The 27,984-nt window shown below is 39.6% G+C and overlaps 2 protein-coding genes across 3 annotated transcripts; both read left to right on the plus strand.

The window, feature by feature from the left end:
* Positions 1–4,705: 4,705 nt before the first annotated feature.
* LOC120059138 (carboxy-terminal domain RNA polymerase II polypeptide A small phosphatase 2-like) lies at positions 4,706–18,470 on the plus strand. Its single transcript, XM_039007971.1, has 7 exons — positions 4,706–5,281; positions 12,786–12,940; positions 14,755–14,859; positions 15,127–15,183; positions 15,832–15,924; positions 16,295–16,480; positions 16,714–18,470. The coding sequence occupies exons 1-7, from the start codon at positions 5,221–5,223 to the stop codon at positions 16,837–16,839; spliced, it is 783 nt and encodes a 260-aa protein (XP_038863899.1). The 5' UTR covers positions 4,706–5,220; the 3' UTR covers positions 16,840–18,470.
* Positions 18,471–18,711: 241 nt separating this feature from the next.
* On the plus strand, positions 18,712–26,209 carry LOC120059139 (probable Bax inhibitor 1). 2 transcript variants are annotated; one of them, XM_039007973.1, is made up of 10 exons: positions 18,712–18,839; positions 19,013–19,099; positions 19,689–19,797; positions 22,536–22,656; positions 22,934–22,982; positions 23,109–23,206; positions 23,420–23,499; positions 23,645–23,745; positions 23,864–23,939; positions 24,051–26,209. In XM_039007973.1, the coding sequence occupies exons 2-10, from the start codon at positions 19,044–19,046 to the stop codon at positions 24,072–24,074; spliced, it is 714 nt and encodes a 237-aa protein (XP_038863901.1). In that variant the 5' UTR covers positions 18,712–18,839; positions 19,013–19,043; the 3' UTR covers positions 24,075–26,209. The 2 variants fall into 2 exon arrangements, with proteins under 2 accessions (XP_038863901.1, XP_038863900.1); XM_039007972.1 differs by having other exon boundaries at positions 23,864–26,209.
* Positions 26,210–27,984: the final 1,775 nt, after the last annotated feature.

Below are 27,984 nucleotides of genomic sequence, written 5' to 3' on the forward strand. Positions count from 1 at the left end.
TATGGCGGTTTTGGAGCAGTGGCTTCTTCCTTGCTGAGCGGCCTTTCAGGTTATGTTGATATAGGACTCGTTTTACTGTGGATATGGATGCTTTTGTACCTGTTTCCTCCCAGCATCTTCACAAGGTCCTTTGCTGTTGTTCTGGGATTGATTTGCACCTTTCGCACCAAAGTACGTTCATCTCTAGGAGACAGAACGCGCCTCCTTCCTGAGCGGTATGACGGCTGCGTGGTCCCATGGTGTTTATACTTGCGTACTATTGTTTGTACAGATGAACGTGGTACCTTCAGGCATTTGGAAATTGCTCCCAAGGATGAACCAGACTTGTGGAGGTCAAAAAATATTTTTTTGAGGTCTTGGCTGATTTCTTTTGATTTTCCCATGATGTCAAGCAAAGAAGCACTGAGTTTGAAGGTAGGCCTTGAAATACATCCACAGGTACACCTCCAATTGACTCAAATGATGTCAGTTAGCCTATCAGAAGCTTCTAAAGCCATGACATAATTTTCTGGAATTTTCCAAGCTGTTTAAAGGCACAGTCAACTTAGTGTATGTAAACTTCTGACCCACTGGAATTGTGATACAGTGAATTATAAGTGAAACAATCTGTCTGTAAACAATTGTTGGAAAAATTAATTGTGTCATGCGCAACGTAGATGTCCTAAACGATTTGCCAAAACTATAGTTTGTTAACAAGAAATTTGTGGTGGTTGAAAAACGAGTTTTAATGACTCCACCTTAAGTGTATGTAAACTTCCGACTTCAACTGTATGTAATATGGTTAATTACATTTTTAGGTTAATGTTTAATTTAAACAGTGTATTCTCAAATTAATATTGTGTTGTTATTGTGTTATATTAAAAAAAATTGAAACAGAATTTAATAAGATGAAGTTTGATGGTGAATAGATAATTATCTGCACATTTGTATTGTTTTGTACAAAGATTGATGGATCCGGATTCTCTGACCTTGCTCTTTTCAGATAACTAAGATTGGAACTAAAGAATAAGATAGGACATTTGAAATTACTTTGTCTAATTATTTATTTAAAAAAGCTTTGCTTGAAACTTCTCATCATGTTTATAACACAATTTTATAACATAAAATGTTCAACTCAATTATCTTTCAGTGATTATTTGGGAAATCAATTGCTGCTGTGCTGTTTTGCAACATCATGTAGGCTACTTGTATATTAGTTGCAGTATAAGTGTAACACCATAATGGTTAATTTGTAATCTACATAATTTGACTTAATATTAATAATAAAAACACATGATTTAAAGCAATGTCGCATGATGATTTGAATTACTCTTCGCATTTTCTTCATTGTCCTTAATCCTCTCTCCCTACTCCACTTCTAATGTTTGTTTGGTGAATTTTTGTCAGGTCTCACCAAGTTGTGTAGTTTGTTTCCCACAGGTAGAACACTACTCTCTTTCACTAGTTAACAATTGGGTTTCATCTTTTGAAATGAAGATGCCAAATTGATAGATACACTACTGCTGCTAAAAATGGAAACGATAGCATGTCATCTGAGTGTTTAAACCTGAGCTCTTCCATTACTGGACACCGAACAGTAACTTATCCCTGTTGCGCCCTTGTGTGTCACTTTGCAATTCATAGTCAAAACAGGGCCTCAGCATCAGCTGTCCTTCTCTCTTTCTCCATCTTTCTAGTTCTCTCTTTCTCAGTCCCTCTCTCTGTCTCTCTCTTTCTCAGTCCCTCTCTCTGAGTCTCTCTCTTTCTCAGTCCATTTCTATGTCTCTCTCTGTCTCTCTCTCTTTGTCACTCACTCCCTCTCTGTCTCTCTCTCTTTCTCAGTCCCTTTCTCTCTCTCTCAGCTCTTATAGCTCGGAGGAATGCAAAGACAACATGACCAGGAGAGAGACACTTTAAAGACAGACAGACGAGAAGCACCACCAGAAAACAAGCACAGAGAAAATATTTCAAGTTTAATTTGTGTCATCAGAGGCCTCATTTTCTACTTTGAGCCTCATGACATTTTCCAGGTCATCCAGTTGATGCTAATTTGACATACATTCACAATGCATCTGTGTTGCTGTGTAAAAACAGTCCGAAAGCAGGAATGCAAACAGCTGTGCCATTCTTGTTTATGCTTTAGTTTTGTGGTTGACGTTTTGATCCGGATCTATGGTCCAGGCAGTAGGGCCCCAGAGTTTCTCTCTCTCTGCTCCAGTGTTGTTAGTTGGGTTAGTCATAAAGAAACAACATCTTCCGCCTTTTGCGTCCTCTGCTCAGTGCTCCTGTTAGAATACACAGGTTGGCTTCCAAAACATGCCGCACCCAAAAGAGATGCAGAATTCCCAAATTCCCAACCAAAAGAGATGCAGAATTCCCAAATTCCCAACCAAAAGAAATGCAGAATTCCCTGATATATGTCCCTTTCTCTGTGTGCATGTCCATAAGCATTTCATCAATGTGTTATCTTATTTCCATTCATTTCCGGTCACAGTATACACCTGCCTCACATCACACAGTCAGTCAGAGCGCTCAGCCCTTACTGCACTACAGGTGTGTTCTGAAATTCACCCTCTGTTGCTGTTGAAGGTGTTAATGTTACACATTATTTCAGCGTCAAAAGCATAAAAAAATTATAAGAAACACATTTGTTCATCCATTTCAGTGTGTTCTGTGGAGCTGGTGAAATGTATTTTTAGACAACAATCAAAAATAGAAACTGCACCTCAGGAGGTACAGTGCATTCGGAAAGTATTCAGACCCTTCATTTTTTCCACATTTTGTTACGTTACAGCCTTATTCTAAAATGGATGTAATTATTTTTTCCCTCATCAATCTACACACAATACCCCATAATGACAAAGTGAAAAAAGTTTTTTTTTCTTTTTTTCGGAAATGTATTAAAAATAAAAAACAGAAATACTTTATTTACATAAATATTCAGACACTTTGCTATGAGACTCGAAATTGAGCTCAGGTGCATCCTGTTTCCATTGATCATCCTTGAGATGTTTCTACAGCTTGATTGGAGTCCACCTGTGGTGAATTCAATTGATTGGACATGATTTGGAAAGGCACACACCTGTCTATATAAGGTCCCACAGCTGATAGTGCATGTCAGAGCAAAAACCAAGCCATGAAGTCAAAGGAATTGTCCACAAAGCTTTGAAACAAGATTGTGTCGAGGCACAGATCTGGGGAAGGTTACCAACAAATGTATGCAGCATTGAAGGTCCCCAAGAACACAGTGGCTTCCATCATTCTTAAATTTAATAAGTTTGGTACCACCAAGACTCTTCCTAGAGCTGGCTACCTGGCCAAACTGAGCAATCGGTGGAGAAGGGCCTTGGTCAGGGAGGTGACCAAGAACTCGATGGCCAATCTGACAGAGCTCCAGAGTTCCTCTGTGGAGATGGGAGAACCTTCCAGAAGGACAACCATCTCTGCAGCACTCCACCAATCAGGCCTTTAAGGTAGAGTGGCCAGACGGAAGCCACTCCTCAGTAAAAGGCACATGACAGCCCACTTGGAGTGTGCCACCTAAAGGACTCTCAGACCATGAGAAACAAGATTTATGCTGCAGGGAGTTTTTTTCAGCGGTAGGGACTGGGAGACTACTCAAGATCAAGGGAAAGATGAACAAAGCAAGGTACATAGAGATCCTTGATGAAAACTTGCTCCAGTACACTCGGGACCTCAGACTGGGGCGAAGTTTCACCTTCCAACAGGACAACGACCCTAAGCACACAGCCAAGACAACGCAGGAGTGGCTTCGGGACAAGTCTCTGAATGTCGTTGAGTTGCTCAGCCAGAGCCCAGACTTGAACCCGATCGAACATCTCTGGAGAGACCTGAAAATAGCTGTGCAGTGACGCTCCACATCCAACCTGACAGAGCATGAGAGGATCTGCAGAGAAGAATGGGAGAAGCTCCCCAAATACATTTGTGCCAAGCTTGTAGCGTCATACCCAACAAGACTTGAGGCTGTAATCGCTGCCAAAGGAGCTTCAACAAAGCACTGAGTAAAGGGTCTGAATACTTATGTAAATGTGATATTTCAGTTTTTGCTTAGCATAGATTGGTGAGGGAAACAAAAATGTAATCAATTTTAGAATAAGGCTGTAAAGTAACAAAATGTGGAAAAAGTGAAGGGGTCTGAATACTTTTTGAATGCACTGTATGTGATGTGTGTAGCTACCTCTTCCTTCATCTGTATATGATGAAGTGTTGTCATGTTGGAGTGCTGGAAAATTACAACAAATCAACTAAACAGATTACCATTAGTTATGGTGGACATAAACATTATATTTAGCAAAAAATGAATATTTATTTGTAAGGAAACAATCATATACTGTGGATAAACTTGAATGCTTAAGTTCGAAGTGCTGTTTTTTTCTTAGTCATTACTGCAATTACTGAAGTCCTGTGTCTCAATTAACTAAAGATGTATAATATTATCAATGACAATATCAATAAAAACATTATTATTATAATGATGATATATTGAAGAAAAAAATTGCTTGATTTACTAAAACAATTTATTACAATCATAAATGCACACTCAGTCGTAACAAAAACAGCTCTGGAACATATTTTGGTGTGGCGTGTGCAGAATGGAGAGGAATGCCTTTGCAACTCCCACTTTCCAAAGATCCAATCCGAAACGAGAAACGGTTTCAAGGCGCCCTTGGTGTTCCATTCGAAGAAAAACAAAGCCCCGGAGAAAAAAAAATACATCTCACATTTAAAATCGAATTATATTTATAACCAATTCTCTATTTGAGAAATATGTCCGCCGATGTAATCTGTTTTCTTTTCCTCCTCTCGGTAATATCAATTTGACGGTGTTGTTTATCTGTAGTAAGGGGAACTTGAAACCGCCCCTTGCCCCATTTCCTCGGTTGTTTTTCTTCTTTCGCCTGTATTCTCCATGTTGTTGGAGCGAAAAGTGAGGTCTTCGCAGAGACAGGAAGGGGCCGTTCGGTTCCGAAATATACTAGCGATAAAGTAAACCGAGACGCGCAGCCGAGGAAAACATATCCAAGCGCCCTGCCCCTCCCAGAAGAAGCAAGAAATAAAGAAGCATTGTTGGTGATGAATTGTAGCGTCTTCCATATCCAACAAAGCCACGGATGACAGTTATCAAGGCAATCATTTAGTAACTTGTCAATATAACCTAATGAAGGCTGCTTATCTCTGTTTGGGGAACGGATTGGATTTTGAGGGCTCTGTGCTTGTCAGATGGAAAGTTCTATCATCACTCAAGTGCAAAAAGAAGACATTCAATTGTCACCGAAAACAGGTAAGAATATGATATGCTCCGGTTTTTATTGTTTGTTCTGATTAAACATGGGTTTAACTAGAAGGGTAAAGGTTAGTTTGATTTGGAGGAGCTTCGTTAAGTAATCAAATGCAAGCACTCTAACGTTGATTCAAACATGTTCCCAGCGCGTCCATTTGACAGTTCCAACGTCGCGGATATTGCGCGCGACATTCTAGAGCTCACTGTTCTTATTGACGGTCGGATATGTACACATTGGGTTAATCTTGAATATAAATAGACTACGTTGAATATCAATATTATATTTCATGATGGTTCAAGCCGCCACATGCAACTGATGCTGAACATGGATTGGTTTTCAAAGGTATTATGGAACACCTGCATAATTGGAAGGGGAAAACCCCTCTGGTACAAACACATTTTTGACAATGTAAGAGTAAAGGCTATTTGAAAAACTGTATCGCATTACATGTCTTTTGTCATCACGAATTCAAGGTTGCCAATAATATTCAGTCACTGTTTGTTGCCTACTGTAAACAATTCAAATCAATATTTATTTCCCATTTTACATGATTGGACTTTCAAGACCAATCAAATGATTCAGTTGTTGATGCTACAGTATTACTATCGATCAAAACAAGGCTACAACATCCAATACCAAATTATTATTAGCCAATAATTATAATTTCATTAATTGACAGACGAATAATTTTGCGTGTAAAATGTTCAACCAAACCACCCCAAATATAGCCTACCCTGTGTTTTTTAATTTAGGATATATCTCTCCAGCTGTTGCATGTCGCCGTTCCATATATTACTGTCACATATGTCTCTAGGCAGCCATACACACAGCACAGCCATGTCTTGTTTTTGTTCGCAGGCTCAGGCTGGAGACACATCAAGGCAGATCAATGCGCGCCAGTGTGGGACGCTATCCTAATGTTATTATAAAAATACCACATCACAGGCCTATACAATACAACGATTGGCAGGTGTATGATATACAATTTGCTGTTGGAAATTAAACCAACAACGGTTGCGGATGAGAAACATAACCGTAGAAATGCCAGGTGCCGCGGTCGATATTGGCAGTGGAATGCACAAGCACAACCCTCAGCACACGCCCTCCGCCGCCCATTGTAAAGCGCGGTTTCAAAGAATCTTTGTTTTCATGCTTCAGGCAGTCCGGTTTGAATTGGAGGGTAGGGTACTGCTGTATGGTTATGGTTGATTTGCTGCTCCTATGTTTGCTCAACTGATACAAATCTATTTGATTATTATAGATAGTTTTTTTCTCATTTATTATCATTTTGTTTTGATATATTCAGGAATAGGCTATCCTACCCTTAAAATGGCTTTTTGGCACTAGCATGTTATGTTTGTGTTTATGAAGGAAATCCACAACAACAATCATTTTTACAATTACAAGTAAGCTGCTGGGTAATATGCCTATACATGTCAGCCCTAAACGGTTTTGGTAACACTTTATTTGAAGGGTACCTACATAAGGGAGACTTCATAACACATTCATAATGCTTTCATAAACAATACATGAGCATTTCATAGATGCATATGCCAACAACCACATGAATTAGGGACGGGCATTTTACTTTTTTTGACCGTTCAAGTACTCACATTATTATTTTTTTCCCGAGTACTCCAATGGAAAAAAGTTTATTTTTAGAACACAAGGCCTGCACTGGAAAAACATATGTGCACATTTATTTATAAGTCTATGCCAACAGTGTGCAACAATGCTTCATTTATCATAACCGTTACAGATAACAAATCCTAATTGCTAAATTGCCATATTCAGTCAATAAAAAATCAAGTGCCATTTAAGATGAATTTATTGAAACCATACTATCAACTGGTCATATTATATTGTGGAACACAATCTTTTTAAAAAGACACATTTTATTGTAAAAAAAACATGATGTTATATAACAGAATAAAATATATCCGAATATTTTTACCAAATGAAAAAAGTTGCCAGTGCAAGTGATGCGCATCTCGAGTCTGGGAAAGTTATTCTCAAAGAGTGATCATTTGAAACGGGGATCAATTTGGCCAGTTAGAAATCAAAATCTGTCTTCTTTTCGACAGATGTTCAATTTAGTTTATTCTGCCGGTTCTTTGGAATTTTCTAAATGGTTTATCAATTCCACATTGAACACTGCATGGCAATGAATGCTTAATGATTCTGGTGAAAATATGCTCTTTGTCTTTATCAAACTAATGTTTTTGCATATTGTCAGTGTGGAACCTGTCTATGTTTAGGGGGGTTATAGCCTAGGCTAACTAATTCTAAATGGCACTAGCAGTTCGCAAAGTAGCCTAAGCAGAACTAGATGGGACACAATTATTCCTAATCTGCAGCTCATTGTTGGAATGCATATTTTCCTACATCAATCACCCAGTCCATTTTGAATTTGTGATAAAACTGTCATCATTTGGCAAGGAATATAGCTTGTGTATCCCATCAGTTAGATACATTTTTATAGACAGTTATTTCTATAGGAGCTTGTGTGCACACAGCACGCATGTGTGTAGGGAGCGGTCGGAAGGCAATCGAGTGAATGAGACAAGGAGGGGAAAGAGAATTTAGGGAGAAGAACTGTGTGATGCTTGGGTTGGTTTCTTTTTTTGTTGTGCCCCGCAAATGCAGATGTGCAATTGGAACACTAGAGTCAAAGCAAATTTAACGTTGGCTTCAAGACAAAATGTCAACATTTTTCGGGACAATTTCACTGGCCTGTTTTGGCATCCACAAAGCACAGTCCACCAAATAGTTTTATGTTATTTGAAGAGAATTGATCTCTGGTTCAAGATCAAGCTGTGACGTCCGTTCAAGTACTTAAGCCCATCTCTAACATGAATACTGCAGATTTCAACTTGTGGTTGTTGACAATGGCATTACTGAAATGCTAAATAGCTTCTTTATGAATGTGTTAAGATACTTACAGACGGGCCGTGGTAAGCTCCAAAGGTGTCATAGACTTCAATGGGAGTAGGGCGTGGCGGGTGGCAAAACACAAGCAGTTTTGCAAGCAGTGTGGTTCCTGGTGCTCGCTCCCATGAGCGGCGACGCTGGCCCTGCTCTTGAGGCACCAAAAGATGAAATTAGCTGAAGTCTTGAGCGGCCGATGCACATGGTTGACCAATGAGCAGAGTTCATCTTGTCAACCATTGTTTTAATGACAACATTCGAGCTGGCAACAACCAGGACCGCTGGTCTCTACACACAGTAGGCAGATTTTCTCCCGGTTCAATTGCCGTTTACCGTGGCCCGTCCGTAAGTGCCTTTTAAGTCCTTATGTAGGTACCCTTCAAATAGTGTTACCACAAGTGCTTTAAGTTACATAATTTTTTACCTGTTACCCATGGCATATCTGTTTCCTGTGACCCAGGGAGGGGCTGTCTATTCTATTTATTATATTCTATATGTGTTGAATGATGTCACCCAGGTGAGGGCCCAGTGTCCTGTATCTTTTTATATAGATAGACGATGGTTTTTTACAGGAGTGGAATTGGAAAAAATCACTCTGTGAACTCACCATGTAAAATCCTATAGAATAACTAGAGGAATTAGCCTTTAAACACATTTACATTTTTACAAGTCAAAATTATTTATCTTGAGTTCCCATACACTCTTCCCCAATTCCTTGGTTATGTACACTATATGTACAAAAGTATTTGGCTATTTCAGCCACACCCGTTGCTGACAGGTGTATAAAATCAAGCACACCGCCATGCAATCTCCATAGACAAACATTGGCAGTAGAATGGCCTTACTGAAGAGCTCAGTGACTTTCAACATGGCACCTTCATAGGATGCCACCTTTCCAACAAGTCAGTTCATCAAATTTCTGCCCTACTAGAGCTGCCCCAGTGAACTTTAAGTGCTGTTATTGTGAAGTGGAAATGTCTAGGAGAAACAATGGCTCAGCCGTGAAGTGGTAGGCCACACAAGCTCACAGGACGGTATTACCGAGTGCTTAGGCGTGTAGTGCGTAAAAATCAACTGTCCTCATTTGCAACACTCGCTACCGAATTCTAAACTGCCTCTGGAAGCAACGTCAGCACAAGAACTGTTCGTCGGGGGCTTCATGAAATGGGTTTCCATGGCCGAGCAGCAGCACACAAGCCTAAGATCACCATGCGCAATGCCTAGCGTCAGTTGGAGTGGTGTAAAGCTTGCCGCCATTGGACTCTGGAGCAGTGGAAACGCATTCTCTGGAGGGATGAATCATGCTTCACCATCTGGCAGTCCGACGGACAAATCTGGGTTTGACGGATGCCAGGAGAAAGCTACCTACCCAAATGCATAGTTCCAACTGTAATGTTTGATGGTGGAGGAATAATGGTCTGGGGCAGATTTTTAATGGTTCGGGCTAGACCCCTTAATTCCAGTGAAGGGAAATCTTAAACCTACAGCATACAATGATATTCTAGACGATTCTGTGCTTCCAACTTTGTGGCATCGGTTTGGGGAATGCCCTATCCTGTTTCAGCATGACAATGCCCCCGTACACAAAGCAAGGTCCATACAGAAATGGTTTGTCGAGATCGGTGTGGGAGATCTTGACTGGCCTGCACAGGCCAGGCCCTGACCTCAACCCCATCGAACAACTTTGGGATGAATTGGAACGCCGACTGCGAGCCAGGTCTAATCGCCCAACATCAGTGCCTGACCTCACTAATGCTCTTGTGGCTGAATGAAAGCAAGTCCCCTCAGCAATGTTCCAACATCTAGTGGAAAGCCTTCCCAGAAGAGTGGAGGCTGTTACAGCAGCAAAGGAGGGACCCACTCCATATTTGATGCCCATGATTTTGGAATGAGATGTTCGACGAGCAGGTGTCCACATACTTTTGTAGTGTATCATCATTCCAATTGCTGCAGATGCCCCCCAAAGATGAAAGGAAGAGACTGATAGAAGGTGGGAAATTAAAAGTTAGTATCAAGGCTTGAGGTTATGAATCAGGAGAGTCTCATAACTAACACTACTTCACAAAATATGACAAGCATGTTGAGTGTTGTCGTGATGTGACTATCATTAATCCGATGACTGTTATTTATTTTATCAAACTGTTTTAATTGATATTCTATTAAATTAATCATTTAACAATGAACTCATTAGGAATTTGGGGCACCACAGGAAAAGTTATTTAACGAGTTACTATCTCCCGACTTAAACTCTAAAGATATACAGATATCTCTTACCTCAATAACAGTCAATTATGAATTATTACCTCATCAGTCTCATTCTGAATGTCGCAATATCCCTGGATCCGCAAGAACCCTATCCCTTTGAATATTCAGTACTACACAAATTGATTTAATCATTTTATTTATTAACTAACTAAATAATAACACAGAATACCATACACACTTACATGAGATAAAAGTCCCTAGTGGACTGACATGGTATGACTGCTTGTTACACAATGGAAAGGGGGTGGGGAAAGATAAAGAGAGTGAACATATCGTACATACATTTGGAAGCTACACTCACAGAAATATGAATACTTTGCACATGAACGACCGCTCATTCGGATAAGAAAGGCAATGTATATATTTACGCGTAGATGTCTTTGTCATCTCTCTGTTGAAACCACTCGGTCTGTCTGTGGGGTGTGGTTCGATGTAAGTCTCTGGTTGTCCACCAGAGGTCACAATCTCCTTATGCTTCTTTGGTCTTGGAGTGTTTGTTAGTATAGATACTTCAGACGTACCTACGGTGGTCAGAGGGATATGTTCTTCCCCCTCGTGTTGAGAGTTAAATGTCCTAGAACCACTTTTACATGCACGGCTGCAGACTGTGAATGTTCTGGTCTAGTCTTTACCTTCTTCACTCGTGTTGAGGGTTTCAGAGCTTCTAACCATTTCGTAATGTGTAGCCACCGCTCCACACTGTCTGGCCTTGTAGTTTTAACCAACCATTTCGAAACGTTCAGCTCACGCTGTCTGTCACGCTGGTCTGATGTAAATTTCGTTGGCGAGTCCTTTTAAGCACTCTGGTCGGAAAGGCGGTTCCATCACACTGACACGAACTCTGAGCTCACTTGTGCGTGGCTACTGACGGCATAATTTTGCATGGGAAAACAATTCTCATTTAGAATGCTAAAATCACATTGCTTTCTTCACAAACCTATTCTCATATTTAATCATAATTTTTTACGTTTAGATGTTAACCTGATATACACAGTGTACAAGTTCTTCAAGTTACAATGTTTCCGTTATAACGTTTTTCTATCCATTTGAATGACATCACAAAATAGACATTCATTTTCCATATTCCATCTCTCATCATTCCCATCATTCGGATGTTGAAATATATTGTCCCAGTGTTCATTGTTTGATGTTGAAGTTTTGGGTGGCCACTCTTCTGTCACACCAAATACCAAAACTAGAGACCAGAAAGCAGTTGGTCTGCTGCATTACAATTTACGATGGACGTGAGGTGTCATAAAGTTTTATATGAACTCTCATACTATTACGAGCAGTGCTATGCATATCCAACCAAAGAATAGATGCTATTTGCCTCCTCTGGTGTAACCTTTATGAACTATGACACATTTTTATATTGACTGATTAAAGGGGCTTGGAGCATTGAGGTGTGACTGGCTTCAGCTCGCTCCACTCCAACCAGAGATCTTGTTCCAGGAGAGTCAGTGAAACGGTTGGAATGTTTTCTGTCTGTCTTTTTTTTATACAGCAGAAGTTACTGACTGTGTCCTAAATGACACACTACTCCCTATATAGTGCACTACTTTTAACAAGGGCCCTGTGGGGATTAGGGTGCCATTTGAGACTCAGTCACTGCCTGGTGAAGAGTGTGGGTTTTCCCGCACTCTCAATGATTATATAACATGGTCCAACCTCTTCCAGCAGCAGCAGCAACCTCATTAAAGGCAGATTTTTATTTGTGTGTGTTTGTCCAACTGTGCTTGTGTCCGTGCGTGCGTGTCTCTGTAGTGTAGAGGGAAGCCTTTCGTGAAGGGAGCACAGAGTTCATTCTACATGTGTGCAGTAACTATGTCTCTCAAAATGGGGGAAATCCTCCTTACTACTTTATGGGAAAATCTTGAGAAATTCACATCATACATTTCCCTAACATCTACAGATGTAGGGTCTTAACTTGAGCCAGTTTGCTACAGCAGGAAAATAATCCTGCAACAAAAAGAAATGTGGATGAAATTCATGGACATTTATGGAAGCGTTGATACATTTTTCGTAAGGGAAAATCATGTCTGAAATGTCAAAGTGAAATTACAAACTTCAAAAGCCTTTTTAAACCTAAAATATTCTCCAAGTTTTAAAGTTCTCCTGCAACAGGGGGATCAAATAAAAATCCTACATCTGTACCTGGATTATAAGAACCTTCATTGCAGGTGGAATCACCATAATGTGTTGGTGAATAGCATTTTCATTTGGGATAAATCCATATATCACTCAGAGTTTTGATCAAAAGCTTGGTTGTGTCATAGGCATACAGCATTCTTCTTTTTGGTCTTGTGACAGGCGAGGTGAGCAGATCTTCTCTGAAGAAGCCTAGGAGCTGTAACATCTTCAAAGCACTCTTCTGTTGCCTCAGAGGAGCACAGGATGCCCGAAATCCACCATCACCTTCACAAGATGCCTTGCTGGAGCCACAGGACAATGGGGACGTTGTCAAGGTAACAGAATATATTATTCTCAACATCTCGGCAGCATTGTTGTTGTAATTATCCATATAGAGTGTATGGGCTGTAGTTTACTGTATTTCAACCAAGTGTGGAACTATTATGTAGCCTAAAAAGTGTCCTTTTGCATTTTGTTATGTTTGCAAAGCTTGTTTGGACCGCTTAAGCAGATTACAAATGAATAGTTTTAACCACAAAGTTTCACACATTGTAATTTGGCTAGTCTTAGACTTTTTTTTATAGGACATGAATCTTGTGTGTACAGTTTAGCTAAGTATTTTTTAACCCAAACAACTGTCAGGCTTAGCTCAGCTTTCTTTTTATTTTACAACTGTCAACTTCCTCATCAAGTGTTTAACAACTCTGCCATGCATATTACAGGAAAATAATATATTTATATAAGCAGACAATAACTACACAAGTGATTGCTTTCCTATCTTGAGCAATACCCTGTGAGAATTTGTGGGATTATTGCCCGTTGATGTTATAACAGCATGATGCAATATAAAATGGCTGCTGCACCTGTTGTGAACTTGTTGAACACTATAACCATGACTGTTGGCAGATACAGAGTAGTTTAGGTCTGTTCATATTGATCTTCTATGATTATAAGACAGCTGAGTGCCTTGCAATCCACTAAGGCGAAACAGTGGTGCAGTGGGCCTACAAAGAGTGGATAATGTGATGTGCATGTCAGTTCATGTTGGAGACATTAGATATGTACAGTATTTTGTACCTGGTACGTCATAACCGAAGTGTACAGAAGAATGACAAGGTGTGTGTTGCCCACAGGCCACTAGTGAGGCTGTCAGTGTAGTGGCGCTAGCGCCATGTAAAGGCGTCCGCATGCTTCCCATCCCAAACAGTTTCTGCATATATTAAAACAACATTTTGTGATGTTTTGGTCTTCGGCAAGGGTTTATCGGCTGTTTGTGCACACAAAAAGTTTTCCTGACGCAAGCCGAAGCTCAGTAGCCAAAGTATACACCCCTTCATCGGTAATTGGTCAACAGTAGGAATTCTTCAATTAATTGTTTTGTTGTCATTCAACGAGAAACGATTCGGTTTTCATGCAAATATTTCCAATTGAGATATACTGCACCAAACATCTTAGATGTAAAATTGCGTGACTAAGACCTCCTCGGCAAAAACCGTAAAAATGAATTACATATATCTGGAGTTATCTTAATTCGGACTATATTGAAGAAATGGCTTCGTTATCTCAAGAGGGACAAACAGTACAATTGCCGCTTTTTTTGTTCACATTGCCTATTGTCCTCCAGGCAGCACTGGAGCAATGAGGAAGCTGTAGCTGTTGTGAAGCATGGGTATTGTTTGGGTCTTTGAATTTAATCTGAAATTCTATTATTACAGTATTATTACACTTTTAGAGCTCTTTTACCCCTACCTACATGTACATTTTACCCCAACTACCTCGTAACCCTGCAGATTAACATGGTACCGGTTGTTAATTTATTGTGTTCGTATTTCCTTTTTTAATTTAGCAAATTTTTCTTACTTTTTAACTCTGCATTGTTGGTAAAGGGCTCGTAAGTAAGCATTTCACATTAAAGTCTACACCTGCTGCATTCCGCGCATGTGACATAACATTTTATTTAATTTCAACTGCAGTTATTCCCTGTGCTTGAAGAGTGAAGCACTGTGTTTACTAAGCATAAGAAAAGCCTAGTAAAAAGGGTAAGATGTGGTGTTCTCTGCACAGTCCTGTACTGTACTCTGTAGTACTGGCTGGAGATTGTGCCAGCTATAGTGACCCTGTATGTCCCCTGTTTTCTCCTCCACCACAGCTGTCATCAGGGCCCAGCCTGCTGCCTGAGATGACACCCCAGGACCAGGGGAAGATATGTGTGGTCATAGACCTGGATGAGACACTGGTGCATAGCTCATTCAAGGTAGCTACCGCTTTTCCACCCACTCACTGTTACATGTGGTTTTGTAAGGGGTGTTTGTATACAATGCAAAGGGAAAAGAGGACATTTCATGAAATTAATTATAATTTTGAATTACATTTAAAAAATTGTGAATTGTTTGATTTACGGAATGATTTATAGTTTAGCGTCTAATTTAGGGATTTGATCCTATGTAATTACATACAGAATAACTGTAAAGCCCAGGAGCATCATAACAACAATCTTCCACGGTGTTCCTTCTCTCCTCAGCCTATCAGTAATGCAGATTTCATAGTGCCTGTGGAGATTGAGGGGACCACACACCAGGTAAAATCTCTCATCTGAATATGTTATCGGTGTGCTTGTAGAGGTGGGTGGGTTGGTATTGTGTGTGTGTGTGTGTGTGTTATGGTCAGTGTTTGCCGAGGTTAAAATGGGATGGGTCTCAGGACAGATGTTTGTTATGGGCGCTGTATGAGCCCTCTACTGGACAAAAGTTGAATGGGAAAGGAAGAAAACAGTTCAATTCAGCTTAGTCAGTTCACCTTTCAGAAGATTTTGCTCACCAATGCAATGCACCATAGGTAATATTTAAACTCTATATATTGAAATGTACTGGAGTCTGCTGTACATGCAAAACTACATGCAAAACTTGCACTTCAGGTCAACATGAGAACTGTTGTGGTGTTTGGAATTCTTCTCCATGGGCCTCTGCCTGGTTCAAGTAATCCAGGATAGGCTGGTTAACACCTGCACGGCCTATTCTTGATTACTTGTTTCAGGAACCAGCCACCAGCAACTGAGATGGGAACAAAATGGACACAGCAGAGGAAGAAGAGTTAATGTTACCTTCCAGATACTTTATTACTGTTCAATTATAAAGCAATTGCTAAAATCCTTCGTAACAAGCAGAAATGTCTGTTGCTACACAGGTAAAAGAGCTACCAAAGCTTCATGCCAGGTGTTTGTTTTCAGGTATACGTGCTGAAGAGGCCGTATGTGGATGAGTTTCTACAACGAATGGGAGAGCTGTTTGAGTGTATTCTGTTCACTGCCAGTCTTGCCAAGGTAAGCTGAAAAGACCTAACGAAACCTTATCTTGTCTTGACATTTAGCCTATTTATTTGTTGTTCTTCATGAAAAAACCTATTGTATTTTAGAAAGTCTTAATACTTTTTTCTCTTTCACAATCCTCCGTAGCCTTTTCCCCATGCACTAGGTGACCTTTCTAGTACCAAAGACTGCTTTGTACATTTGCATATTATGAGCTAGCATACATTCCATAATGTAACCCATAGTTACATTATTAGTAGCTTAGGTGCCTTGATGACACCTTGTTAGTCCTGACCAAACTCCATTTCCTTCTTCCTCTTGCCATTTCCTCCCTTCCCTGATCCTGGTCTTCCTCCTTTTCCCCCTCTTCTTTGCCTGCCCCCAGTATGCAGATCCAGTGACTGACCTGTTGGATCAGTGCGGGGTATTCCGGGCACGGTTGTTCCGGGAGTCCTGTGTGTTCCACCAGGGATGCTACGTCAAAGATCTCAGCCTGCTGGGCCGAGAGCTCCATAAGACCCTCATCCTAGACAACTCTCCTGCCTCCTACATCTTCCACCCAGAGAATGCTGTGAGTTTGAGTTTCATTCAACTTCTGTCAACTCAAATGTGACCTCTTTCAGGATTCAAAGTGATTATTAATAGGATACTAGTTCTGATTCTACTGCATTCTGATTCTATTCTAACCTTATATTCCACTTACCTTTTGGATTTAGTAGTTATATACGACAAGAATATACAGTTGTCAATACTGCAAAGAAAGCATTAGTAAGTGAGTGAATGGTTTCTCTGATGCTCCCTCAGGTTCCTGTGGTGTCCTGGTTTGATGATGTGGAGGATGCTGAGCTGCTCCACCTGCTGCCTGTGTTTGAGGACCTGAGTCAGGCAGAGGATGTCTACACCAGACTGGGGGAGCTACGAGCACCATGATGGAGGGACCCTGCTGATGAGCACTTCATGACATTCTAACGCCTTTTCTCTGACTCTACTGTAGAGTACTACAGTCATTCCAAATGAATATGAATAAAGTGGTTATTTTTTCCAAACCAGAAGCCTGCATGGCCTGATCTGACTCAGGACACTTGTATCTTTGTGCCTTTTCCCTAAACAAACACAAGGTATTTTGTAAAAAAAAAAAAAATCTTCCAATCTCGCTATGCAATCCTCTTCTGTAATCATGATGCACTACAGTGCTACTTGTTATACGGTTCACACAGTCAAATCCAGAATGCCAACAGAATGTAACCTTACATGTTCCTAGATATATGACCAGTTAGTATATGCTCACATACTAGATGTTTAACTGATACCTATGTAAATATTTCTATTATTTACTGTAAAATGGCCAACAAAGCAAAATGCCACTCCATTTAAGTACTGAATATATTAGAATAAATAATGTCTTCATAAAGTTTTGGAGACTTTATATACATTATATCAATATATTTTTCTGAATACCATTAATAGCATGCATACAGTGATGTTATAAAGCTTTAAAAAGCTTCTTGAGTTGATCATTTGGGACCACATTTTTTAAGATTAATTCCTTTATGGTCACTTGAATGCAGACATACTGGATGCATGGCTACTCAGCAAAAGTTTATTATATTGTCGCTCTTAGAATATTTGGTCCAGTCTAACACGTTTTTATGTTTTTCTTGGAATACTAAATGACAAAATTGCACTTGTTGTTTTATAAGTAAGACTGTGCTAAAAAGTGACAACTGTACCTTTCAAATTCAGTCAGAGACATCATGCACTGCCTGTGCAGATATATGCACCCCAATGCCATGCTGAATGTGGTCAAATACTGTATTAAAAAAAGGATATGTAGTTGTGGTACTCTTAATTCTGAAATGATATGCCTTTTTTTCTTATACATTTTGTGTATTCGTTTGTGCATTATTTGCCCACTACAAGTGAGGGTATAGAAACAACAATATTCAAAACATCTGCCAAATTATAATTTGTGCCTGGAGTTTTTGGATTGTGTAAACAAGTTAATCAAACACCACATATTATTTTCCTCTCAAGAGTGCCTTTCAAACATAACTCTTAACCTTCCAATGCCTCCTTATATCATCATAGATGATACCAACGTCATTGGCTTATCCAAAAAGCAATAACCAGGTTCAGGGTATAGATCAATGACAAATAACTAGCAAAATATGGATAATTTTATGTAGGTACAATCAAGTTTGTTTTTATAATGTTAAATATCTGTTTTTACATGTTGACCACTAAAGAAATGTCCAATCCTAATGAATAACCAAAGCTATCTGGTTGTTGATATTGTGTAGATTACGTTGTCCTCATTGATATTGTTATAATCAAACAAAATAAAGTGTACAAAATGTACATTTTAAATCAGTAACACATATTAGGCCAATGCATTGTTTTTAGTGCTAGAGTAAAAACCAAAATGTGCACCCCTTGGGGTCCCGAGGACAGAGTTTGAGATACAATGTTGCTACTTTCAATAATATTGGACTATTTTTAAAGAAATACATGTATTTTGGAGCCAAACTGGTCAAACGTTACCAAATAAAAGTTTGATTATATTTCCTTGTCGGTGTGTGTTTTTGTGGAATAGTAAATTGTTTTTGTATTAGGAAATTACGATATTTTCATAATTTGGGCTATCTGGCATCCTTAGGACGTCCATACCCTAAACCCTAACTTTAACCATTTTAAATGTCAACTTCGATGCGGGTATGGACGTCCCAAGGATTCCGGATGGCACCGACAATAGAATAAATGTCAATGAGATTTCCAGATTTTTTGCAATGTGATGATGTCACTACGTTGCGACGCTCGATCGAATGACACGTACAGTTAGTAAACAAGGATAGATAGAAAGTTGTTGTCGAAGGAAATAAAAGAAAAGGAATAAAGCTAGCAGGCTAACTACTGTGCCAAGTACGTTTATGGTATGTATTACTATTTTATTCGTTAACGTTTTATGCTGTTTTAGCTAACGTAACTCTTAGAGTTACAATTCTGGCTAAGTAATGTTAGCTAGCTAGTGTAGCTAGTTAACTAACGAACAGTCAATAATCGTTGGTTACGTTAAAATTAATCTTTGTAATTTCCTTGTTTTTAGATCTGCCAAGATCTCAGAAACCTGTCTCAATATGAACGTGTTTGACCGCAGCATCAAATTGGATGTTCTCCTCAAGTTCTCCCAAATGTAAGCAGAACTCTTCTGTCAAATTTCTAATGCAGATAATAATGCTCTGAGCCATACCAATAAATGAATCTGTCATTTTCAATGGGAATAAATGAAACATAGTGGATAGAACAAGTAGGGAGCTGGGCAGAGCCAAGCACGAGCTAGCGAGGTCGTATTGGCGCGTTCTAGCATGTATTTGCATATTTCCTTTAGCAAAAAATAATTATGTGAAGTGCGTGTGTAATAACTCAATTCGCCCATACACTCCTAAAGAACGCACATTTTTGAAACTTTGACAACGGGTCACGTCTACAAAACTTGGTGCACTTTTTCGTTTTGGCAAAATAACTATATTGAGATCTGGCTTTACTTTGATGAGAAAATCAGCTGAATGCCGGCCCAGTTCCATCTCGCTCGATACTCTCAAACTGCCAGACACTGACTGGACTTCCTCTCCTCACCATATTTGGTGGGAAATGGAAATTCCAACTGGATGCTTCAGATTTATACATCCGGTGAAACATCCGACACCTTGTTCTATCTGTCCATACTTATGGTAGCTAGCTAAATGACTAACATGACATGGTTAACACAATGTTTTTCCCAGTTCCCAATCTACCCAGTTACACCTGAAGAATGTCTACTCCAGTTTGGCAGTTTGCATGTTCGTGGCTGCAGCAGGCTCCTACGTCCATGTTGTCACACGGCTCTTTCAGGTAAACAGTAAGCACACTACCCGATAATAGACACACATTGGTAAATACTCGGTACAGGGTGCACGGTTTGGTACGCACTGCGAACCGAACAATACATGAATCATATATTATAGCTAGGAAAATATATATCATTGTAAAAAATATATTATTGCATAAACCAATGGCGTTAAATTAACGTGGGAAAAATATCCACATAGTCATAAAGTTGTTATAGTTGTCTGCAGCTCAGTTCATTACCGTTAGTTATTTCACTCCAGCGCGAACAGAGCTGAGAGACCGTCGTAGCAGAATTTCGCTTATGAAGGAATTAGAAGCTAGTTAAATACAAAGGAGCAACATGGCAAGCTTTGGCAAGCCAGAACTAGAAGACGCCCCAGTATCATGCAGGTCTGTCTGGGAACATTTCAGTATCCCTGTAAACAATAACGGGGATTGCCGACGAGTGGCGGATAAAACTTCTACAACATGTAGGCTCTGTTCATTGCTAATAGCATATTCGAGTGGCAATACGAGTAACATGACTACTCATTTGCGCCGACATCACCCCGAAGTGCCAATCGGTGGGACTAGGCGAAAAAATGAAACGGCAACCACTTGTTCCCACACAGCCCGCTGGCAACAATATGCGTCTAACTCCGGTAGGGCTACAGAAATCAACGCAGCGATAGCAAAATTCATAGCGGCAGATATGATACCCTTCTCTGTGGTAGAGAATGCGAGGTTCAGAAACATGTTTAAATTGGTCGAGCCGCGCTTCACTATTCCTTCCCCGTACACATTTTACCCAGACATTAATACCTGCCTTATACAAAAGAACAACTTGAGAGCGAGTTGTCAGAAACGAGGTCTGTTGCTCTAACAACAGACAGTTGGACGTCTAGAGCTACCTTACTGTAACGGCTCATTTCATTATGGCAGAGTGAGAGATAAAAAGCCATGTCCTTCAAACATGTCCCCTTGAGAGTAGTCACACCAGTGAAAACTTGGGGGAAGAGCTGAGGGAAGTAGTTGCAGTGTGGAAGTTGGAGAGGGATAATGTAATGATTCCTGTGACCACTGACGAGGCTAGAAATATTATAAATGCAATTGCACTAGCTGGATTGGGGCCACAGATAGGATGCTTTGCTCACGTTATTAATCTAGCATCTCAAAAAGCAGTGTCACCTCCTGTTTTCAAGACAAAACAGGAGATGCTGGAGCTGCCAAACCACAAACTAATCCAAGATGCCACTACTTGATGGAATTCAAGCCATGACATGGTTGAGAGATACCTTGAGCAGAAAGTCACAGTGTATTCTACACTGACTGATCAAGCTGTGAGGAAGAATGTCAAAGATACGGTGACTTTGTATGAAAATTACCTAAGATTAGCAGAGGAAGTTATCAAAGTGTGCAAACCTCTCAAAACAGTCACAATGCTTATATGCACTGAGAGCATTCCATCAGTTTCCAGTCTATAAAAACAATGATCCTGAAATCAATGGTGGCATCTGATGAAGATGAACCCGCAGTAAGGGATGTCAAGACTGCTATCAGAGTTAACCTGGAGCCTAGATATGCTGACCCTGGTGTCCAAGACTTCTTACACAAGAGCACCGCTTTGGATCCCTAGTTCAAGTCCCTGGTGCATCTGGATGCTGCTGCTCATCTGAGAGTCTACAATGAACTCACAGCAGAGATTGTGACCAATATACAACAGGTATTGTATTTATTTTCTTAATGTGACATTTATTATTTTATTAATTAGTGATTTAACAATTAATTATGAAGTAATAATTGTAATTGTCATAGTGTCTGATATATATATTTATAACAACAAATCATATTTTTAAAGCCACTTCAGAGATAGTAATTTTAATCTAATTTCATTCTGCAGGGCTAAGCCACAGATAACACAGGAGCCAACCCCTCTCCAGAGACGTCAGACGACAGGGGTTCTCCTCCAGAAAAGAAGACTGCCATGGCTGACCTTTTTGGGGAGTTGTTCACGACCCAGGAGCAGGGAACCAAGTCAAAGGTCAAGGTCATAGAGGAGGTGACCTCATACAGGGAAGTGGACTGTATTCCCCTGGATGCTGATCCACTTACATGGTGGAAGACCAAAGAATTAATATACCCTCATTTTGCCATGTTAGCAAGGCGCTACCTGGCTGTGCTTTGGACATCTGTCCCTAGCGAGATGGTATTCTCCACAGCGGCTGACATTTTCACAGTAAGCCGATCTGTGCTCACTGCAGATAATGTGGATCGACTAATCTTAAAGAAAAACTTGAAAATCGAATAAAAATGTTTTTTGTTTTGTTTATTCTCAAGTAATGTCTCAAGTGGTCCTATTTAGTTTAAGGCACTGCTATGTGACTTAATTTTGATATATGCTGCTGGACTATGCACTCTTGTTGAAGTTCTATTTTAAATGACTATTTTTTTTCATGTTATAAGGCAAGCACTGCTGTTTTTTTTGTCCCTTTGTTTCCATATTCTCCTGGGAATTCAAACTACCCTGTTTACTACTATAATAAATGGAAAATCTAAATACAAATTACATATTTCTCAGGCATTTATTTTGGCGATGTATCAAAACCGTATCGAACCATGACACCACTATACCGTATCGTACCGAACCGTGAGTTTTGTGAACCGTTTCACCCCTAGTAAATACAGTAACGTTCAGATAGATTTTAGGCAATGGTGAAGCTATAACTACTAAAAATACTACTGGCTTTATCCTATTCCTCTAGGGTGGTTTGCTGACTCTTCTGGGTTCCCTGGGCATGGTGGTTTGGTTGTCCATGACACCACACAACCCAGAGACCGAGAAGAAGAGACTGGCTATCCTTGCAGGGTTTGCTTTCTTCACAGGTAAACTCAGGGCTTTAGACAGCCAATTTTGGCTGTTATTGAATGTTAATTTGTCAGTCATTGGAGAAAGAAAACCTCATTATAAAACAGGTTGTTTGAATCCTGGATGCTGATTGGTTGATAGCAGGGAGTTAGTTATTCACCACAATCCCCGGGTAATGCCTGTTAACAGTTCAATTTTAAATGATCAATGCGCATCCACTGTCCCATGGCACAGCCAGGCAATTCATCATCTTTGTCTCCCCTGCAGTCAAATTGACTTTTTCTTTCTCACCAGGTGTTGGTCTTGGACCAGCAATGGACTTTGTCATCATCATTAACCCAAGGTAGAACATCTAAGCCTATGTGATATTAAATATTGTTGGAAATAATTTCTTAGGAATATTTGTTATTCAATTGAGTCAAGAAGACTGTCCTTAAATTGTGTGTCTATCTATCTGGTCTCTCTCTAGCATCATTGTGACAGCCTTCCTTGGAACCTCAATCATCTTTGTCTGCTTCACTCTCAGTGCCCTGTATGCCAAGCGCAGGAGCTTCCTCTTCCTAGGAGGTACAAAGATGTAATACGCTATTCAGTAGCATAGTTATTTATCTGTTCTGGTCATAATATCTTAACTTACTTGAATAAACCCTTTTGCTCCTTGAGAAGCACAAGTCATTCACAAATTTCACAGAATTTGTGTTAATTTAGTCAAGATATAACCCCCCAAAAATATTGAAACGGTGTGATTTTTCCTCTTTGACATGTTCGTTGTCTTCTCAGGTACTCTGATGTCTGGCTTGTCTGTCTTGTTCCTGGTGTCTGTGGTGAACATGTTCTTTGGATCAGCGATACTCTTCAAGGTAGCCTAAATATTTATAGAGCCATCTCTTATGACTTGGATGTGAAGTGATTCCACTCATAAATTTGGAAGTGTGTAATATAATTGTGTGAGGAGGTCTCAGCAAGGTGACTCAGATATAACGTGGCTCTTCTCTTCACTAACAGGCTCACATGTACCTGGGGCTGGTCATTATGTGTGGCTTTGTTCTGTTCGACACTCAGCTCATCATTGAGAAAGCAGAGAATGGAGACAAGGACTACATCTGGTAAAGCTTTATAGCATTTCACCAAATAAGCAGTTGTAAAACTTTTTACTTGCTGATGTATTAGAATGAAAGATAATATAAAGTCAATTAAATTAAGTCATTGTTTTTCTTTTGAAAGGCATTGCGTGGACCTGTTCCTCGACTTTGTGACCATTTTTAGAAAACTCATGATTCTCCTTGCCATGAATGAGAAGGTAATTTGTTTATTTTCCCCCAAAGACAGAATATTAATCTCATGTAATGTTTACTTTTTCTCATACTAGCAAATTTCACAATAGGCAAATGGTAATATTTTATATTTTCAGGACAAGAAGAAAGAAAAGAAGTAGATTAAATAAATCCAGTTGAAGTTTCAAATGAAAAATGATCTGTGACAAGGAACAGAACCAGCAACAAAGCCTCTGTCTGCAGTGCTGTTGGTGCTTTTACTATTTGTCGTTCTTGGTTACTTTTTGTCCTTTGATTTGAGCTTGCAAGAGGTTATGATAAGGTTGTATTTTAGGCTACTGCTGCAGTGAGAATGCTTGTCCTGTAGGGGGAGTGGTTGTTCTATGAAGGTCTACATAACAGAACTGAACTCTTTGTGCCATAAAAAAAAAAAGATTTTCAGAAGGCTGTTTGAGCTTTTGGAGATTAATCATAGTTTTATGTTGTTCTAATATTTTATTTGTTAATGCTATTCCTCTAATCTGTTTAGTTTATGGAAGGGATGTGACAGACATCCTGACCCGTTATGTCTTTATCAAATCACATTTTATTTGTCACATGCGCCGAATACAACCTTACCGTGAAATGCTTACTTACAAGCCCTTAGCCCTTAACCAACAATGCAGTTCAATAAATAGTTAAGAAAATATTTACTAAATAAAATAAAAAAAGTAACAATAACGAGGCTATATATATATTGGGGTACCGGTCCCGAGTCACAACTTCTCATTTTCCTCTTATTTACTACTTCACTGTGTTACGTTGAAGAAGAACGTATTGGTAATTCGGCTGACCTTTCATGAAGATGTACAATTGCACTTTATGGTCAGCTTGTGCGCCACAAAAAGGACTGGTCAAGGCTGTAGAATAGATGGATCAACTGTCGATGCGTTCTCTCGTAAGATTTTTGTTATCTGAAAAGGCCTACTGTGAAAAACATACTTTACCAGTGATAACTTTGAATACATTTATCAAATTAGGTTAACTAAATGCAGTTTTCATTGCAGATATACATTTCAAGAGCAAGGTACATGGTGTAATTTTATTTTATTTGTGCTTCAGTGAGAACACATGAACAAGAAATAATCAAAAACCTTTTTAAAAGAATGTTGACATCTTAGCTGTTCAAGATTATGACATCCAAAGTTAAACAATCTATTTTAGCCAGGTGACTGCATTTACAAGTTAACAAATAAAATGAACAATTACAAATATGCAGTTGATTTAACATAAAAATAAATACATCATTAATTGGACAATATTATTGCTGGCATATTACCTTCAAAGAATGGTCAGCTAAACTAAACGCTTTCTTGGCAGTTAGAGAAAATCTTAACACCATCACCAAATAATTTTACATAAAATTAAATGTATTCAATAGTGAAAAATGAAGCTCAAGATGAAGCATTCAGTACATTGGATGTACTGATAAAGAGAAGGATTTATTGGTATTATTGGTAATGAGTCCTTGCATGTTCAGTGTTCCAGCGCTCTGTAGGTGAAGGTTTGAGTAAGACATATTCAATTTCAACATAAAATTATTTTTTGTGTGGGAATGTTCGATATTGTCATCATGTGTATTACCTAGTACTAAGCGATTAACTGAAATGTTAGTTATTTTTGTTTTCAAATGGACTGACATCCGTTGAATTATTTGAATTCCATTTAGTTGTTTTCTGACCTCAATGCGCACATTGCGCAGTTTCTCTAGAGATAAATCAGATCAAGCCATGTGCAATGTAGTAGGGAGTTGTAGAATATTGACCTGTTGGAAACTACATAATTTCGCGCTGAAACCGTGGTAATTAACTACAATGACCATACTCGATTGCGCAGCTACTTGTCAGGTCTGCTTCTTTTAGGCATGCTACCTTAGGTTAGTGTGAGGCAGACAGAAGAATGCGCGATAGGGATAGAGAGCACTTGCTTCGTGAGGTGTCTGTACCCAACAATACATTATCTAAGTGATTGATAGTTGGTATTAAGCGGTCATAAAAATATGCCTTATTTATTTTGAATAACATCTAAAATAGGGATTTTGTCAGAGCATAGGCAGCAGCTCAATAGAGATGAGATGACTTGGAATGGAATAATAACGTAATATACACAACTGAAATATTTTATTAAATGAATGTGAATAAATGGTGCAGTAATGTGCAGTCACTGACAAATGTAACTACCATCATTGGACTTTAATTGTTTTATTCTGTGTTACAGCATTTAATTAGCAAAATAAATAATCGAAATCAAACTGGTATTCTTTTTTAGTAATTGAACCGAAAAGACCTCAAAGCCCTAATCGCTCAGCACACTATTTCCATAATTCTACAATTATATAAATAGCTATTTTGGTTAGCAGTGTGTTCAGTTTGTCCAATTCTCTCCTGTCATAAAACAGTGTTATTGTGAATAGTCTATCCTTTGGGTTGTAGTTATCCTGAGGAGAGGTTTGTCTTTCCAGTTAACCTTGAAACATACAGTAGCTGGTGAGAAAGCAAACATGAAAGTCTTAAGGGGACAACATCTTATCACAGTCCATATTCCTCTAAGGATGGTCAGCATCACTTGTACCCTTTTCACACTACTGAGACAAACTAAGCTGGGTCGGACCAAGCTATATCCGGCTGGCCTGGTTACGCATCCGCCATAGTAGCTAGAACCATTCTGGAAAGAACAATGTTAAAAGAACATTTAGGAATTGAAGACAGCCCAATATGGTTCAGGTTGGTACGATAGTGTGAAATGGTTATATCTTAGCACAGTCCATATTCCACTAAGGTGGGTCAGTCGGCACCATAGTAAGATCTGCAAGTCATCCCTGGCTGCCACAGGAAGAGAGGCTGTCGTAGAGAGAGTCACTGAGTGACTCGGGGGTCTCTAGGACCTGGGGGCGGCTGGGGGAGAGGGCCTCCTCAGGCCTCTCCCTCACCAGCTCCAGGCCCGTCTCCTGGCCAAGGCTCATCTCTGGGGCACTGGGCGTACTGCGGATCTTCCCCCGTCGGCTCAGCCCTGTCTGGGCCGGCACCGGCAGACTGCTGGGGTCTATGTTACGAGATCCAGATGTACCACAGGCCTTCTATAAGGTAGAGAGAGGGAAGGAGAAGAGAGACTCAATAGTAAAACGTCACAAATCCACAATAAATTTGTAATAATCCTATTATAAATTACATATTACAAATGCAAATGGTTAGTCTGAAATTATCATGCTTTCAACCAACCCCTCTGAATGGGGATCCATAGGGGGCCGTCTCCACCTCTTCTTCCACGGCCAGGTACATCTCAGTGGGCCCTGCAGGGGTCTTCAGGTTGGGGAAGGTCCAGGTCTTGGAGCGGGGGGACAGCATGTGAGCTTCATAGGCTTCTGTGTCTGCAAAGGTTACAAAATACATTTTATTCAGGATTATACTCAATGAAAGTCCATACATAAAGTACATTGTTAATGCATAAAAGTAATTTCAAGGAGAAATGTGCTTTTTTAAACCAAATTTATTTTTGATGTAAAAATGTTTTGAGAAACTTAGCCCAACCAGCGATTAACTTCCTCATCCTCGTTGTGCAGTATGGGGCTCTGAAAAAAACCATTAACAAATGCTGCAAAACCACCCAAATATGTCCTTTTAGAAACAGAAATGCTCTCAGTATAGTGATGCAGATCTTTAGATGTTGTACACATGAAATTGTGTCATTCCGGACTTTATCCGCAACATTATATTCCATTTTGTGCGACTTAAGCCATTTCCCCTATCCAGCTGTTCCATCTCAAAAATGACTCCACTATTATTGTAAAACCTGCCGACAAGGGAGGTGCAATAGTGATGCAGACTATGAAAATGAAATTCTAAGAACTCCGTGATTATGAATTTTACAAGACTCCCCAGGGATCCTACTAATCAATTAAAGTCTCTGATCCATGATAAACTGTCAAAGTTTTTGAATGAAGGGGAAATTGCAAAGACAGAATGAGTACATGCAAGTTGACTGCCAAACCACACCTGTCATATACACTCTCCCCAAAATTCACAAGAGCACCTA

The sequence above is a fragment of the Salvelinus namaycush genome, chromosome 14 (genome assembly GCF_016432855.1).
Source record: "Salvelinus namaycush isolate Seneca chromosome 14, SaNama_1.0, whole genome shotgun sequence".
Classification (NCBI taxonomy): Eukaryota; Metazoa; Chordata; class Actinopteri; order Salmoniformes; family Salmonidae; genus Salvelinus; species Salvelinus namaycush.

What these genes read in the sequence shown, in the direction of transcription:
- LOC120059138 (XM_039007971.1), top strand. Translation starts at nt 5,221, where the DNA reads ATGGAAAGTTCTATCATCACTCAAGTGCAAAAAGAAGACATTCAATTG. An exon ending in ACAATGGGGACGTTGTCAAG is followed by an intron (nt 12,941 to 14,754) that starts GTAACAGAATAT and finishes CCTCCACCACAG; the next exon opens with CTGTCATCAGGGCCCAGCCT. An exon ending in TTGAGGGGACCACACACCAG is followed by an intron (nt 15,184 to 15,831) that starts GTAAAATCTCTC and finishes GTTTGTTTTCAG; the next exon opens with GTATACGTGCTGAAGAGGCC.
- LOC120059139 (XM_039007972.1), top strand. Translation starts at nt 19,044, where the DNA reads ATGAACGTGTTTGACCGCAGCATCAAATTGGATGTTCTCCTCAAGTTC. An exon ending in TTGTCACACGGCTCTTTCAG is followed by an intron (nt 19,798 to 22,535) that starts GTAAACAGTAAG and finishes CTATTCCTCTAG; the next exon opens with GGTGGTTTGCTGACTCTTCT. An exon ending in GATCAGCGATACTCTTCAAG is followed by an intron (nt 23,500 to 23,644) that starts GTAGCCTAAATA and finishes CTTCACTAACAG; the next exon opens with GCTCACATGTACCTGGGGCT.